The sequence below is a fragment of the Mus musculus genome, chromosome 15 (assembly GCF_000001635.26).
Source record: "Mus musculus strain C57BL/6J chromosome 15, GRCm38.p6 C57BL/6J".
NCBI lineage: Eukaryota > Metazoa > Chordata > Mammalia > Rodentia > Muridae > Mus > Mus musculus.
In genome coordinates, this window is record NC_000081.6 from 59,413,302 (window position 1) to 59,428,706 (window position 15,405).

Here is a 15,405-nt window from a genome sequence, read left to right on the forward strand (position 1 = left end):
CTTCAATGCTCTTTCAGTGCTTCAAAGCAGGGAATAGTAAGAGTTATTGCTGTTGGTGCATTTTAGCATTGAGTAACAGATGACGTGTCTAATGAATAGCGTGGCTGCTGAGATTGCATAATTATAGGTTTGTCTGCCTTTAGGAAAACCATAAGCAGGCCAGCTTCATCCAGTTAGAGACTTCTCCAATTATGTAAGCATGAGAGTATTTCATTCTAAAATGAAGCCTTCTTCCAGTGATTCTGTTATTCTTTGTCTTGGGGTGGGGGTTGTTTTGTTTTATTTTGTTTTTTTGGGAGTTTGCCCCTGAGTAGGAAAAACAAAAACAAACAGAAACTGTCCTCAAGGGATGAGTTGTTTTGTGGCTCTTTCTGGACTAAGCCACACTTAATAATGTACATGAGGTCGTGCAGGCTACAGTGGTTCTGCATAGTGTTAGAAATAGGTCTGATTGGCATTGTTGGGTAGGTTTGTAGAACAGCCTAATGCTGGCATGCTTACAGACAGCTAGAATTTTATAGTGCAAAGCAGGGATTATCTGTGCCCTCTGGACTTGGTTTGCTGGGGTGGAGGTAGGGGGACATATTTCAGCTAGTTGTACTAACTTTAACTTCTTGGAACAATTTCTTAATTAATGTGCCAGGTGACAGGTTTCCCAGAGGCCTTGAGTTGCTCCCGTGGGTCTTCTCCATGTGTGCATTGGCTTGGAAATCAATATTCATTAAGTTCATGTAGATTCATTCAGTTACTGAGAGAAAGGGTTGGATCTAATACATTTGTAGGATGACATATTGAAGGAATTTCAATATTCCCACTTCTCTCAGACCTTGTTTACCTGGGGGAGAGCAATTAGATATATGTAATAAAAGTTATTTCTGATCATGAGTGCTGCTTAGGTTTTTTTGTAGGACTCTTGTTCCCCACCATTTCTCTATAGTTCTCTTTGTGACCTGACAGGAAGTTTGTAGTAGTTTCTGTCTGTGTGCTTGGTTGCTAGTGTTTAGACTCGTGTACCCTTGATTTTTCAGCATCTGGACTTGGCTGATGTTCTCCTAGCATTCAGTCGGTGACGTGACTGTTGTCATAGCACTTTAAACTACATGTGAGGATGGGAAAAGATGCTTTCTCTGTGTTAAAACTTAGTGTATGTCTAACCTGGGGGAAGCATTTATTTTCTTACTCATTTCTTCTATTTGAGAAATTTAGACAGAGCCTTTCAGAGTAGGTCCCCTAAGCCTCCAAGTCAAATTCCCAGTAGCCTACTTAGAAGTATAGTTCTAAGGGTCTAAACTGGAAGCTCAGCTGACGCTCACAGATTGCCTTAAATCCTTGTGAAGGAGTTGGAGTCTTGATCATAATCTGTTTTGTCCAACAGAGTAGCATCTTTGTTTTGCCATTAGAAAGTCAGAGTTTGGAAGTTTCATTCTTCTGCTTGGTACCATTGTTGCTTAGAACACGGTAGTTGAGCTTTCTTCTGTATATAAAGCAGTAAAATCTTCCCATCTCTGGTTGGTCTGTGGTATGAGCCTGTAATACCAGCTATGTTGGAAGCCAAGGCAAGAAGAGCCCGAGTTCAAGACCCATTTGAACTACATAGTGAATTCAAGACCAGTCAGGGAAATTTAAGGGGGCTGGGGATGTAGCTCAGTGATAAAATTCTTGCCTAGTATGTGTAAAGCCCTGGATTTAATCCCTAGTATTGAAAAAACAAAGTAACCAACCACCGGTCTCACTTAGCCAGATATGGTGCTGTAAGTTGTACCATAAATACAATCTGCTGTGCATGGTGCTGGTGCCTAATGAAGCATGCACTACCGTTGCTGCTGTTGGTATCACGGTGCGTGTATGTTCTGTTTCCTCATGGCCATTACTTCCTGTTCTTTGTCATCTACACCAACCTCTCTAATGCTGGTCCTGAGGGGAGGGTTTTAGCATCTTTATGTGACTCTGCCTCCTACCCTACCCAGCATTGGTAGCTCTTTTTTTTTTTTTTTTTTTTCTGATGAAAAAAAAAAAAACACAGTGAAAATAGAGTAGACAAATGAGTATATACCATATGCTTTCTTGATTTTAATTCACCAGAATATCATGTAGGACACTCCCAGATTAGAAAATAATGATCCTAGGAAACATTAATTCTGCAACTCGTTGTTGGCTCTCAGAGCACTAACACACCGTTCTTGTCCACGAAGCAGTGAGAAAGACGGGGTAAGAAAGGCATGAGTATTTATGGTGCCAAAATACGAAATGAAGGTGCTAAGATAAATTAAGCAAATCGTTTCTTCTAGGTTGGTATACTTTCCGAACAGATGGGATTTGAGCTCAGTTCTTGAAGGATGTTCAGATTTAGTCTGGTAAATCGTAGAGAGGGTTTTGTGAAACTGTGTGTGTGTGTGTGTGTGTGTGTGTGTGTGTGTGTGTGTGTGTGTCAGATGCCACGGCCTAGGAAAGCCATTGGAATTTGTCTCATTCTCGAAGAACAGCGGTGAGGAAAGAAGAGCAGGATGTCACATGAAAGAGGCAAATGCCCAGAAATTGCTCTCAGACGCCTGGAAAGCTCTGGGAAGGGAGGGACAGACAAATAGACAAAGTTGATGTTGAAGGGCTTTTGAAGAAAAGTACAGTACTTTACAAGTTAGCCTTTGGATGATAGTGTTTGAACTTTTTCCAGATGTGGCATCTGAAGTAGAAGACAATAATGGTGGTTTCTTTTTCTCTTTCAGCTGAAGTGAGTAGTGAGTACAGTATGGACAAGGCCATGGTTGAGTTTGCTAAAATGGATCGAGAACTAAGCCATTATGTTAAGGCTGTGCAGTCTACAATCAATCATGTAAGTTTACTCCACTTCCCTTCCAGTGCGCTCACAGCTCAGTCATCTAGAAATGGAAGCACAGTCTAAATTCTTTTCTACCCTTAATGTCTCCTTGTCCTTACTGAAGCAGATGTTGATCAGCACTCTCATGGAGCAAAGAATCTGAGGTATTTTCCCAGCTAGGCACCTAGGCTAATTAGCATATGAAAAGACTTTTAGATTGGCTTGCATTTTTATGTGAAGAGTTTTAGTTTAAGCTCCCTCAAATGAGGAGATTTTCATTAAACTGTTAAGAGTGTGTACAGTGTGTTTCTGTTGTCATTTGACTAAGCAGATAACTCAGACCAGGTTTACTTACTCATTCTCTAGCTTTAACTAATATGCATCTCTTGCAAAATTTTTAGAATCAGATAATTTGGAAGCATTTATAGTAACTTTAAAAATAAAGTTGGCATTTCAGTTGTTTCAGAAGGCAGACTTACCTCTGTTGACTCCAGCTGTCACAGGAACAACACATAAGGCAGTTAAGGTGGGAAGGCAGCAACATCCTCTTTAGTAGTGCCATGTTGAGTAAGAAGTGAGCAATAAGATTGCAGTAATGGTTCTGAGAAACCCTTTGTCTCTGGAAACTCCCTGCCGAAGTGACTTTGGATACCTGTGGAACAGGGTGCCTTGCACTTCTGGTTTCTTTATTTGTTTTTTATTCTTATGGCTGTGGGAAAATTCCAAAATGCCACTATTCAGATGAAGATAAAATTTTATGTTGTCTAATACTTAAGCCACTACTATGAGCATTAAATATAGATATTTTTCCTGCTTTTCAATGCCTAGTCTTTTGTGTAATGTAACTGTAATTAAGAATAGTTGTTTATAGCTAAATAATAAACTCACTCAAATTATAAAATTCCAGTGGTTTTTGGCTATTGTGACTTATGGTTCTAGTTTTTTGAATAATTTTTGATGTGAAAATACAATTTGGCCGGGAGTGGTGGCACACACCTTTGTTCTCAGCACTTGGGAGGCAGAAGCAGGCTGATTTCTGAGTTTGAGGCCAGCTTGGTCTACAGAGTGAGTTCCAGGAACAGCCAGAGATACACAGAGAAACCCTGTCTCGAAACAAAACAAAACAAAACAAAACAACAACAACAACAACAAAAAGGAAAATACATTTTGGTGGCATCAAATTTGAAAATGGGTAATAAAGTAGTAGGCCCCCAGTTGCCCTCACACTTTTGAGTTTCTTCTGATCTTTGGCCAACACTTTACTGCATGCAGAGTGGATGGATTTAGAGATTCTGATGCTTGTTACAGTGTTCCTGGGCTTTCATGAAAGAGAAAACTGTCTTTCTCTTTTGAGGTACCAAATTACACTGTGATTGCAAGTGTCACGCAAGACCACAGTAGTCACAACCTGTAAAGGCTTTTGAGACATGCAGTCGGGAACTCAGAGGGCAGGACTGAAATTTGAGGGGAAAGTTTTGACATGACTTTCTGGACTTGAAGATATGGCATTACTGCATTGTTGCTTGTGCTGAGGTATAAAGAATGAGTAGCAGTTGGGGAGGGACCGAGGCTGCCAGCGCTGTAGAAATTGCAGCAGTCTGGGGTTGGAAATGGCATAGTTCTCCCACTTCCTCAGGTACCATCCTTGGTCACAAAAAGTTACTCTTGGAACCTTATGTTCTTGGTTTCATCATAAAGGCATTGATCTGCCAGTTTCACCACTGTTAAGTGAACCAGATTAGATAACCTGTATCAAAACAGTTGGGCATCCATAGCTCTTGACGGAGCTGTCAAATACTGTGTTGTTGCAAACCCAGATTCCTAAACAGAACTTGGAAAGATGGGACACACACTTTCTAGAACACCAGTACGTTGTTCTGTTTACTGCAGTTTGGGATACTTTCCATGACCTTGGCTTACTCTAAAATTTATGTCATGCAGGATTAGCTTTAAGCTCATTGAGGTAATATGTAAAGTGTTCATGATCTAAAATGGAGTTGTAAGTCAGGTTGGATGATGGGAAACTCTGGGTTCTGTCATAGACTTCTGAAGACATAGTACTCTCACTTAGGAGCTTGTGCCAAATGCTACCATGACCTTTCTGATTATGAACTTTTATATAATAAGGCACAGATAGTTTTTTTAAAAAGATGTTACTTCAGTCATTGAAGTACTTATCATTTGAACAGACAGCTCTCTTTTCTACTCCCCTCTTAGAATTTGAAGTTCATGTTTGGGAGGTTTACTCTGCGTTTAGATACCTGGATTAGTTTACCAGTAATTCCTTGGGAAGTCCCTTTAACAGTTCACAGAAGCTCTTAGATTGCCACCCATTGTCTTGTGAGAAGTTGGTACTACTGTCTCCCATAGGTCTGAAAGTTTAATTAGGAGTCAGTATTCATTACCTAACGGGAAAAAGGATCCTGGTTTTAGCAAGTTTGCTTGTAGGTGGAATATTAATATAGTGTGTGCTACAAAATGACCAATTCCCAAAACATTTCTGAAGACTTTCAGAATGCGTGAGTTTAATGCCTGTGAGCTATTTGGATGGAGACTTTTCAGTCATGAGAGCACACGTGTTATAAAAGTGTTGTGGAAGGAATGAGGGTACACTGATAATGATACCTGTCATCATCACTGTTTACTGCCTTTGAAAAACCTGTTTTCATCTTCTGTGGAGAGATTTAAATGGCTCTGCCTGCCGTACCTTCCCTTGCTTTCTGAGAACTCCATTAGATGGCTTTCCCTCCACATGTCTGTTGATTTTTTTTTTTTTTTTTAATGTATAACATACCTATGTGCCAGGCCTTTGTCTTTCTAGGGCATAAAAAGTCAGTGAGCAAGACCTACATGACTTTACCTATGATTTCTGAAGTCTAGAACAGAACAAAGACATTTAGTGAGCTGTAGTTGTTATTTTATTACTGTCACTGTGGGCCATTTAATCACTCTAAGCATAGTTTTGGTGGCTGGTTAGAAGACTCCTTCCTGAAGAGATATTACTGATAAGAGTAAAATGAGTCTTTTTTTTTTAAGATTTATTTATTATTATATCTAAGAACACTGTAGCTGTCTTCAGACACTCGAGAAGAGAGAGTCAGATCTCATTATGGATGGTTGTGAGCCACCATGTGGTTGCTGGGATTTGAACTCAGGACCTTTGAAAGAGCAGTTGGTGCTCTTAACCACTGAGCCATCTCTCCAGCGCTAAAATGAGTCTTAATATGGAGAATGCAAGGTAGTTTATTTCTTTTTTTTTTTTTTTGTTTTGTTTTTGTTTTTGTTTCGAGACAGGGTTTCTCTCTGTAGCCCTGGCTGTCCTGGAACTTTGTAGACCAGTCTGGCCTCGAACTCAGAAGTCCACCTGTTTCTGCCTCCCAAGTGCAGGGACTAAAGGCATGCGCCACCACTGCCTGGCGATAGTTTATTTCTTAATGTGACTTTTGTCAGAAATGAAGGCACCTTATTTATGATGGTCTTTAATTTTCTTTTTAATTTAATTGAGACAGTCTAATGTAGACCAGGACATTTGAACTTGCAGTGTGTGAGATTACAAATGTGTACTACTGTGCCCAGTTTTATGGGATGGTGGGGATTGAACCCAGGACTTTTTCATGCATGCTAGTCAAGCACTCTAGTAATTGAGCTACATTCCCAGCCCCCATTTCTGATGGTCTGTATTTATTTATTTAACCTATCATTATTTGTTTTATTTCCTCCATGATTTTATTCAATTTACATCATGATCACTGCCCCCTCTCTTTGGTTTCCCCCTCACACAGTCCCTGCCCCTCCCCGTGCCCCTATCCTCTTCTATGAGAGGGTGAAGGCCCCTCTGGGTAACCCCGCACCCTGGCATATCAAGTCTCTGCAGGGCTAGGTACATCTTCTCACACTGAGGCCAGGCAAGGCAGCCCAGTTAAGGGAGCTTATTCCACAGACAGGCAATAGCTTTAGGGATAGCTCCCTCTCCAGTTGCTGGGGGATATACATAAAAACTGAGCTGCACATCTGCTACATATTTGTGGAGGGCCAGCCCGTGTATGCTGTTTGGTTGGCTCAGTCTTTAAGAGCCCACAAAGGTCCAGGTTTGTTGACTGTCTGAGTGTTCCTGTGGAATCCTGTCCCCTTTGGGACCCCCAATCCTTCCCTCAACTCTTCTCTAAGAGTCCCTAAGCTCTGTTCAGGGTTTTACTGTGGGTCTCTGCATCTGTTTTAGCCAGATGCTTAGTGGAGCCTCTCAGGACAGTTATGCTAGGCTTCTGTCCGCAAGCATAATAGGGTCAGGGATTGGTGGTTGCCCATGGGATGGGTCTCAAGTTAGGCTGGTTATTGGTTGGTCATTCCCTCAGTCTCTGTTCTATCACTGTCCCTGCATTTCTTATAGACAGGCTAAATCTTGATCAAAAGTTTTGTGGGTAGGTTGGTGTCCCTATCACTCCACTGGGGTTCATTCCTGGCTGCAGGAGGTAACCCCTCAGGTTCCGTATCACCACTGCTGTGAGTCTAAGCTAAAGCCAGCCCCATTGATTCCTGGGAGTCTCCTTCATCCTAGGTCTCTGGGTGTTCTCAAGATGCCCTCCGCTCTCTACCCCTGCCAGCTACAAATTTCCATTCACTTTCCTGACCCTTTCTCCTGGCTCTCCCCACACTTGTTCCTGACACACACATCCCAACTCTGTTCCCCATGTATTTTTTTTTAAGATGTATGTTTTTGTTTTGTTTTACAAGACAGAGTTTTTCTTTGTAGTTCTGGCTGTCTTGGAACTCAACTTTGTAGACTAGGCTGGCCTCCAACTCGCAGAGAGCCACCTGTTCTTCCTCTAACTCTTGAATGCTGGGATTAAAAGTTTATGCTACCACCTCCTGGCTGTTGGGTTTTTAAATTTGTGTGTGTGTGTGTCTTTGAGTTTCTGTGTACCACATGCATGCCGGTGCCCATGGAATCGAAAGAGGTCATCAGATCCCCTGGGAGCAGCATTTGGGAGCTGTTCTCTGCAAGAGCATTAAGTACTCTTAACCTTCACTAGGCTTTCTCATCTTTCCCTTTTGATGGTCATTATGTCATAGTTTAGAGTCCCTTAATTATTCCAAATTCTTAATATCAGAAAAGCAGAGGAAAGGTGCCTACCCTCATAGGTAAGAACCCGAAGTACAGCGGTGGCATAACCCTCAGAGGTTGGTCAATGATGGGTTACGCCAGCCATGCCCGCTACTGTGCCTGGTGATGTACATCACGGCAATAGCAATTTTTTTTCCAGAGATTAACTTTATTTTTGGATTCTGGTATAAGTTAAGTCTTTTTTTTTTTCCATTTTTTATTAGGTATTTAGCTCATTTACATTTCCAATGCTATACCAAAAGTCCCCCATACCCACCCACCCCCACTCCCCTACCCACCCACTTCCCCTTTTTGGCCCTGGCGTTCCCCTGTACTGGGGCATATAAAGTTTGCGTGTCCAATGGGCCTCTCTTTCCAGTGATGGCCGACTAGGCCATCTTTTGATACATATGCAGCTAGAGTCAAGAGCTCCGGGGTACTGGTTAGTTCATAATGTTGTTCCACCTATAGGGTTGCAGATCCCTTTAGCTCCTTGGGTACTTTCTCTAGCTCCTCCATTGGGAGCCCTGTGATCCATCCATTAGCTGACTGTGAGCATCCACTTCTGTGTTTGCTAGGCCCCGGCATAGTCTCACAAGAGACAGCTACATCTGGGTCCTTTCGATAAAATCTTGCTAGTGTATGCAATGGTGTCAGCGTTTGGATGCTGATTATGGGGTGGATCCCTGGATATGGCAGTCTCTACATGGTCCATCCTTTCATCTCAGCTCCAAACTTTGTCTCTGTAACTCCTTCCATGGGTGTTTTGTTCCCACTTCTAAGGAGGGGCATAGTGTCCACACTTCAGTCTTCATTTTTCTTGAGTTTCATGTGTTTAGGAAATTGTATCTTATATCTTGGGTATCCTAGGTTTTGGGCTAATATCCACTTATCAGTGAGTACATATTGTGTGAGTTCCTTTGTGAATGTGTTACCTCACTCAGGATGATGCCCTCCAGGTCCATCCATTTGCCTAGGAATTTCATAAATTCATTCTTTTTAATAGCTGAGTAGTACTCCATTGTGTAGATGTACCACATTTTCTGTATCCATTCCTCTGTTGAGGGGCATCTAGGTTCTTTCCAGCTTCTGGCTATTATAAATAAGGCTGCTATGAACATAGTGGAGCATGTGTCCTTCTTACCAGTTGGGGCATCTTCTGGGTATATGCCCAGGAGAGGTATTGCTGGATCCTCCAGTAGTACTATGTCCAATTTTCTGAGGAACCGCCAGACTGATTTCCAGAGTGGTTGTACAAGCCTGCAATCCCACCAACAATGGAGGAGTGTTCCTCTTTCTCCACATCCACGCCAGCATCTGCTGTCACCTGAATTTTTGATCTTAGCCATTCTGACTGGTGTGAGGTGGAATCTCAGGGTTGTTTTGATTTGCATTTCCCTGATGATTAAGGATGTTGAACATTTTTTCAGGTGCTTCTCTACCATTCGGTATTCCTCAGGTGAGAATTCTTTGTTCAGTTCTGAGCCCCATTTTTTAATGGGGTTATTTGATTTTCTGAAGTCCACCTTCTTGAGTTCTTTATATATGTTGGATATTAGTCCCCTATCTGATTTAGGATAGGTAAAGATCCTTTGCCAATCTGTTGGTGGTCTTTTTGTCTTATTGACGGTGTCTTTTGCCTTGCAGAAACTTTGGAGTTTCATTAGGTCCCATTTGTCAATTCTCGATCTTACAACACAAGCCATTGCTGTTCTGTTCAGGAATTTTTTCCCCTGTGCCCATATCTTCAAGGCTTTTCCCCACTTTCTCTTCTATAAGTTTCAGTGTCTCTGGTTTTATGTGAAGTTCCTTGATCCACTTAGATTTGACCTTAGTACAAGGAGAGAGGAATGGGTAGATTCGCATTCTTCTACATGATAACAACCAGTTGTGCCAGCACCAATTGTTGAAAATGCTGTCTTTCTTCCACTGGATGGTTTTAGCTCCCTTGTCGAAGATCAAGTGACCATAGGTGTGTGGGTTCATTTCTGGGTCTTCAATTCTGTTCCATTGGTCTACTTGTCTGTCTCTATACCAGTACCATGCAGTTTTTATCACAATTGCTCTGTAGTAAAGCTTTAGGTCAGGCATGGTGATTCCACCAGAGGTTCTTTTATCCTTGAGAAGAGTTTTTGTTATCCTAGGTTTTTTGTTATTCCAGATGAATTTGCAAATTTCTCCTTCTAATTCGTTTAAGAATTGAGTTGGAATTTTGATGGGGATTGCATTGAATCTGTAGATTGCTTTTGGCAAGATAGCCAGGCAATAGCAATTTTAAGGGTGGTTTCACTACTCACCATCGTATTTTTCAAGTAGATGCTACTCCTGGAGTTAGACTGATAAAATCAATCCAGTGTTCGTCTTCTGTGCTTCTCATTGTGTTTATTAGTGTTTGCATCTACACCTATAAATTGGCCTGTGACCTTTAGATTAGTGAGAGTAGACCAGTTCAAAGGATCCCCCAGTCTGTCCTCAAGTATGTGTTCTTTCAAAGACACAGCAAAGATGTCTTGGGCTGCTATGCCTGGGTGAGGTCAAAGGGCAGTTGGAGGTTAGTTCTCTCCTTCTACCAAGTGGGTCCCAGGGATTAGGTTCAGGTTATGAGTTGGGCTTGGCAGTGAGTTAACCTTTACCCGCACTATCTTGATAGCCCTTACAAACTTCTGAATGATCACAGTTCTAATGTTCAAAATGAATCGGAACCTTAAAGCTAAATGACAGATGATAACTGGTTTGTATTTGTCCCTTAGATTATCAGTCATCAGCGATAAAATATATTACTTCATATAGTCATAGAGCTTTTGAAAGGGAAAGTTTTTGAAAAGAAGCTTACGATTCACTTGGACCTGCCCTTTCAGAGCAAGCTGCAGCCCTTAGGAGAGGCATCCAGTTTCGCTTGTGGTGTTTGCTGCACTGTGAAGTGCTTGGGAAATCCAGAGCCTGCGTATTCTCTTCACTTTACACAAATCTCTGTTTTGTCCTACTTATACCTTGCAGGTTATGCAAGGCTTTAAGCATGTAAGTCGGATTGCAGTCACATAGCTGCTTTTGTTTGCAGGCAGTGTTTAAAGCATTTTTACTGCAAGCCTCAGGGGCTTTTTGGCTCCTTTTGTCTTTCTCGAAGATCAAGTCTCCTTAACCTATTATGCTTACTGTGTTTTTTATTTGATATGCTAACCTGAAATGCTATCTCTCATTTATAGTTAATATGTTGAGAGTTAGATGAGTAGAAATGTACTTCATATGTAGTGTTGAAGAACAGGTATGATAAAAGTACAAGCTGGGTCAAAGTATACTTTACCTCAGTCTTGTCATTATGCAATGAATTGGCCACTTCTGATGTGTCACTTCCCTGTGCCCTCTCACCCTTCACCCTTCACCCTTCATCAACTGGTAAGCCCAGGGCATTTGTTTGTTTGTTTTTAAGATAATTATCTACTACTTTAACGTGTGGCCTTATAGGTAATCCCCCACCTCTACAGCTCCCCACCACCCACCCCAGGGACTCACTATGTAGACTTACTGTCCTGTCCTGGAAATCACCGTGTGTACCAGATGGCCTGGAACTCACAGAGATCCACCTGATTCTGTCTCTCAAGTGCTAGAATTAAAGGCATCTACCACCATGCTCAGCCCCTGTAGGTAATCTTACCACTTTAATGAAACCAAATTGGAACAGAGTTGTTTACTTAGAAAGCTAATACCTTATTTCCCAGCATCTAAAGGAAGTTCTAGGCCAGGGGATGCTGGGTGTGATTTTCTGCTGAGGGGATGTACAAATGTACCTCACTCCTCTAGACATTCTGAGCCCCTCACTAAAGGAAGGGGAAGTATCTTGGGGTTATAAACCTAAAGCTAAAAATTCCTAAGCCTAGAAGAAACTAGACTGGACTAGCAAGGTAAGATGATCGAAGAGAGAAGCAGGTAAGAAGCTATTGGAGCCAAATGGCCAAGTCCTGGGATCCCACCCTTTCTTCTACTTCCTGTGTCCCACATTGAACTCCCCGGAACGGGATGCTGCCTCCTAACAGTTCAGTTCAGAAGCTTTGCATGAATCATAGGGTATGTGATTTGTTTCTTCTCTAGGAACATTGCCCTGAAGTAGCAGTTTCAAGGGGAATAAAAAGCACCGACTTGAGGATTTACTCATCAGCTGCTCGGCCTTGGGATATATCTATTTCTGTGCTTGCTGGTTCCTATGTTGGTCCTTTAGAACTTACTCTGTTCAAGTTGCATTTGTGTTTGGGACTTTTTGTCTTATACTTGGAGTTAGGCCTGTACATACAGGTCACTAATAAGATGTTCTATAGCAAAGACTTTAGATAAATCTTTACTTATCAAGGGAATATGCTGCTAGAGGTGAACATTCTTACACTGAGATTCATTTCATAGTTTACAGAAACTCCTCTTAGTGTTTTGTTAGGTATTAAGTGTTGAATTTTAATCAGAATTATAAAATGCTTAATGCTCTAGTAGGCCTTGTGCTCTATTGCGGTATTTTCAAAACTTGCTCTGTAATACGAATTAATTGGGATGTGGATAAATATAAAAGGAGAATAGGATTTTGTGGTTAAGTAAGCTTGGGGAATGCTTGATGAAAGAATTTCTTTAAATACTCCAAAGCCTTTAATGTGCTTTTATGCAATGTGATTCTCCAGAGGAAAAGGATATTTAGAAATATCCTAAACTGAGCTAACAAGAAAACAGTTTGGGGAGGGCTGACATGCCAAGAATCCACTCTGTCAAATGTTTGTAGTCATAGCCTCTTCATCTTTTTAAAATAAGATTTAAAATATATGTAGGAGTGTTTTGCCTGATTTTACGTGTGTATATCACATGTGTACAGTGCCCATGGAGGCCAGAAGAGGGCATTGGATCCTCTGAAGTTGAAGTCCCAGGTAACACTCACTACCAAGTGGGTACTGAGAATTGTACCCAGACTCTCTTAAGGAATGGGGATAGCATACAGGCAAGACATAGCTGCTAGAGTTTCCTGGTATCATGGTGGATCCATCAGGATTCGACACTGGAAGAATCAGATTTAACAGGGCTTACAGGATAAGGTTTTGGTTGTTGCGCCCAGAGATTGGGTTGCCATTGTTTCTGAGCTAAGTTTGTGTGGTGTTTTTCTTCTCGATGTGATTCAACTGGGTTCCAGAGAGAAAGATAAGGCAGCAAAGCGTGGGTTCACCTGATGTGCACCCCAAAGGCCCTGGGGGTTTGTGCATGGGGCTGATGTGGTAACGGCCCACCAGTGGGAACCTAGCAAGCTGGGTGGAGACATTGTGGAGTTCAGAGTCAGTTCTCCACAAAATAAAAACAGGTTGGCCATTGCCTGCCAGTGTATGGCTGGCCAGGCCGCCGTGGCAGAGGCACAAAAGCAGGAACATGCCTGTTCCTTTTTTAATATTTCCCTGCAACAGGTGGTAAGCCATCTTTTCGCTCTTGGCAGTTCCCTGATTTTACAAAGGAAATTTGTATTGTCTAGGAAACTGGGAAGTAAGCAGAGCACACCAGATTCAGGGCAGGAGGTGACCCTTAGTGATTATTTTGTGAAGTGAAGGGAAAGGGCCGGGCTTTGGGGGAATGGTACATTATTCCACCAGGGAGGAAGGAGGAGTGAAGAAGCTTTTAAGAACATTCAGGCAGTGTGGCTATCAGAGCCTGCTGGAAACAACCAAGGCCCCCCTCAGTGATTTATGACGGGGAGTGTGGAAAGAAGGGGAAATGACAGTGAACAGGAAAGTGGGGAAGTTACAGAGTAGGCCACAGACGGCTTTTACTAAGAGCGAAGGGTAGACTCTGGAAGGTAACCTCAAAGGCCCATGGGTTTGGATCCTTGAGCCTCCCTGGCAGTGCTCTTTGGGGAGATTGTACAAGTTAAGAGGTGAGGCCTGCCTGTTGAGGGTAGATTGCCGGGAGAGGTCCAGATGTAACCAGCAGCCTCATGCTTCCTCTGCCATAGCTGGGGGTCACTCCCACTTACCTGCCTCACCTTCCCTACCTTCATGGACTGTATCCCCTGAATTAAGGGCAAAAGACAGCATTTCCCCTTCACTTCTTATCAAGAATTTGGTCATTGTAACAACAATGAGTCTAATATAGGGATTATCGGATTGGCAGGCAGGGCATGGGAAACAGACCTTTGAACAACCAGGGTTACCACACACTCCAGTTAAGCACTGGGGTACAGGTATGATGATTGAAAACCTTAGTCTTGGTAGCAATAGGTAACCTCACCTATAACAACATGAGCTACTTACATGGCAGAACTGCTCTTTAGTATAGCAGTCTCTGTTGTCTTCACCTTGGATGTCGTCTGTCAGACATAGCCAACCTTGTAACATTGTGGCATGATTTTGTCATTTATAAAGTTCACATTTAAGACCTCTGTGATCAAATTACAGAAAAAAAAAATCCACATCTAAGAACCTCTTGTTTTAAGTAAGTTTACAAATTTATTTTAGGTTAAATTCATAGCTATCATGGGGTGCATTCAGCCTTTGGACTACAGACAAGACACACCTGGACCTACATGTAGCATGGGTAACCACTTACTTCCAGAATCACCTTTTCTCTATAATTGACAAGAACTAAGGTTGAGATTCGGGCTTTCTCTTACCATCTGGCAGTGGTGGTGAGTGGGTAAGAGAAAGGCAGGCAAGCCGATTGACCTGGGGAATGAGTCCCCAAGTGTTTAATTCACTGTAAGATAGATACAGACTGACCTGCGGAGTTGAAAACAGTTCTTTATTGACCTCATAATTAAGTTATTCAGTTAGCGATCATAATGTACTTCAACTAGTTCAGATACAAAAATCCTATTGATTTGTCCCTAGGGCAGCTACAAAATAATTTTAACAGTGATATAGTTTTGATACAAACATATCTATGAAGTCTGGACAAAGGACAGACTTAGTAAATTCTGCGGTATACATTTAGATCTTGAGCCTCAGTTTCTACTGGGTATGGGGATAGCAGTGCAGGTCATCTAGGAAGGATGAGAAGTGACATCCTGAAAACACTTAAACACTCTGTCACTGTCATCAGGTTGTACAGGAACTTCCTCAAAGAAGAGTCATCATCTCCATTGGCCAGTGTCAGACAGCATTCTGAAGGGAATTCTAGCTCACATGTAGACTGGAATGGGCAGTGGGAAACTGTTCCATCACCTTTCTATGGAAGGGATGTCTCCAGAAATCTGAGTGGAGAGCTGGCTGGGGTAGAGCTCAGTGCTCTTGTCAGCATTGTGACTCGGAAGGATTGGGTAGGAACCAGGGCCTGGGCCTAGTGCACAGGCCAGGGAGCAGTATGGGATCTGGCCAGTTGAACTGAAGTTGCCTTATTTTTATCCATCGAAGCCAGGGTAAACTAGTGTATGGTAATGGGGGTTGTCCTAAGATAAGCACCAGATAATTATGTAAACATGATTTCTAGTCTAAGAATAATGTGTAGTATTTGCTTAGATATTTTACATAAGTACCAGAAA

The 15,405-nt window shown here is 42.1% G+C and overlaps 1 protein-coding gene across 6 annotated transcripts in view; it reads left to right on the top strand.

The window, feature by feature from the left end:
* Positions 1–15,405, top strand: part of Nsmce2 (NSE2/MMS21 homolog, SMC5-SMC6 complex SUMO ligase) — a 227,492-nt gene that overhangs the window by 39,104 nt on the left and 172,983 nt on the right. For all 6 annotated transcript variants that reach the window (NM_026746.3, NM_001164604.1, XM_017316737.2 and 3 more), the window contains exon 3: positions 2,724–2,830. In NM_026746.3, the coding sequence (NP_081022.2) occupies positions 2,724–2,830 (107 nt within the window). The remainder of the gene's footprint in view (positions 1–2,723; positions 2,831–15,405) is intronic.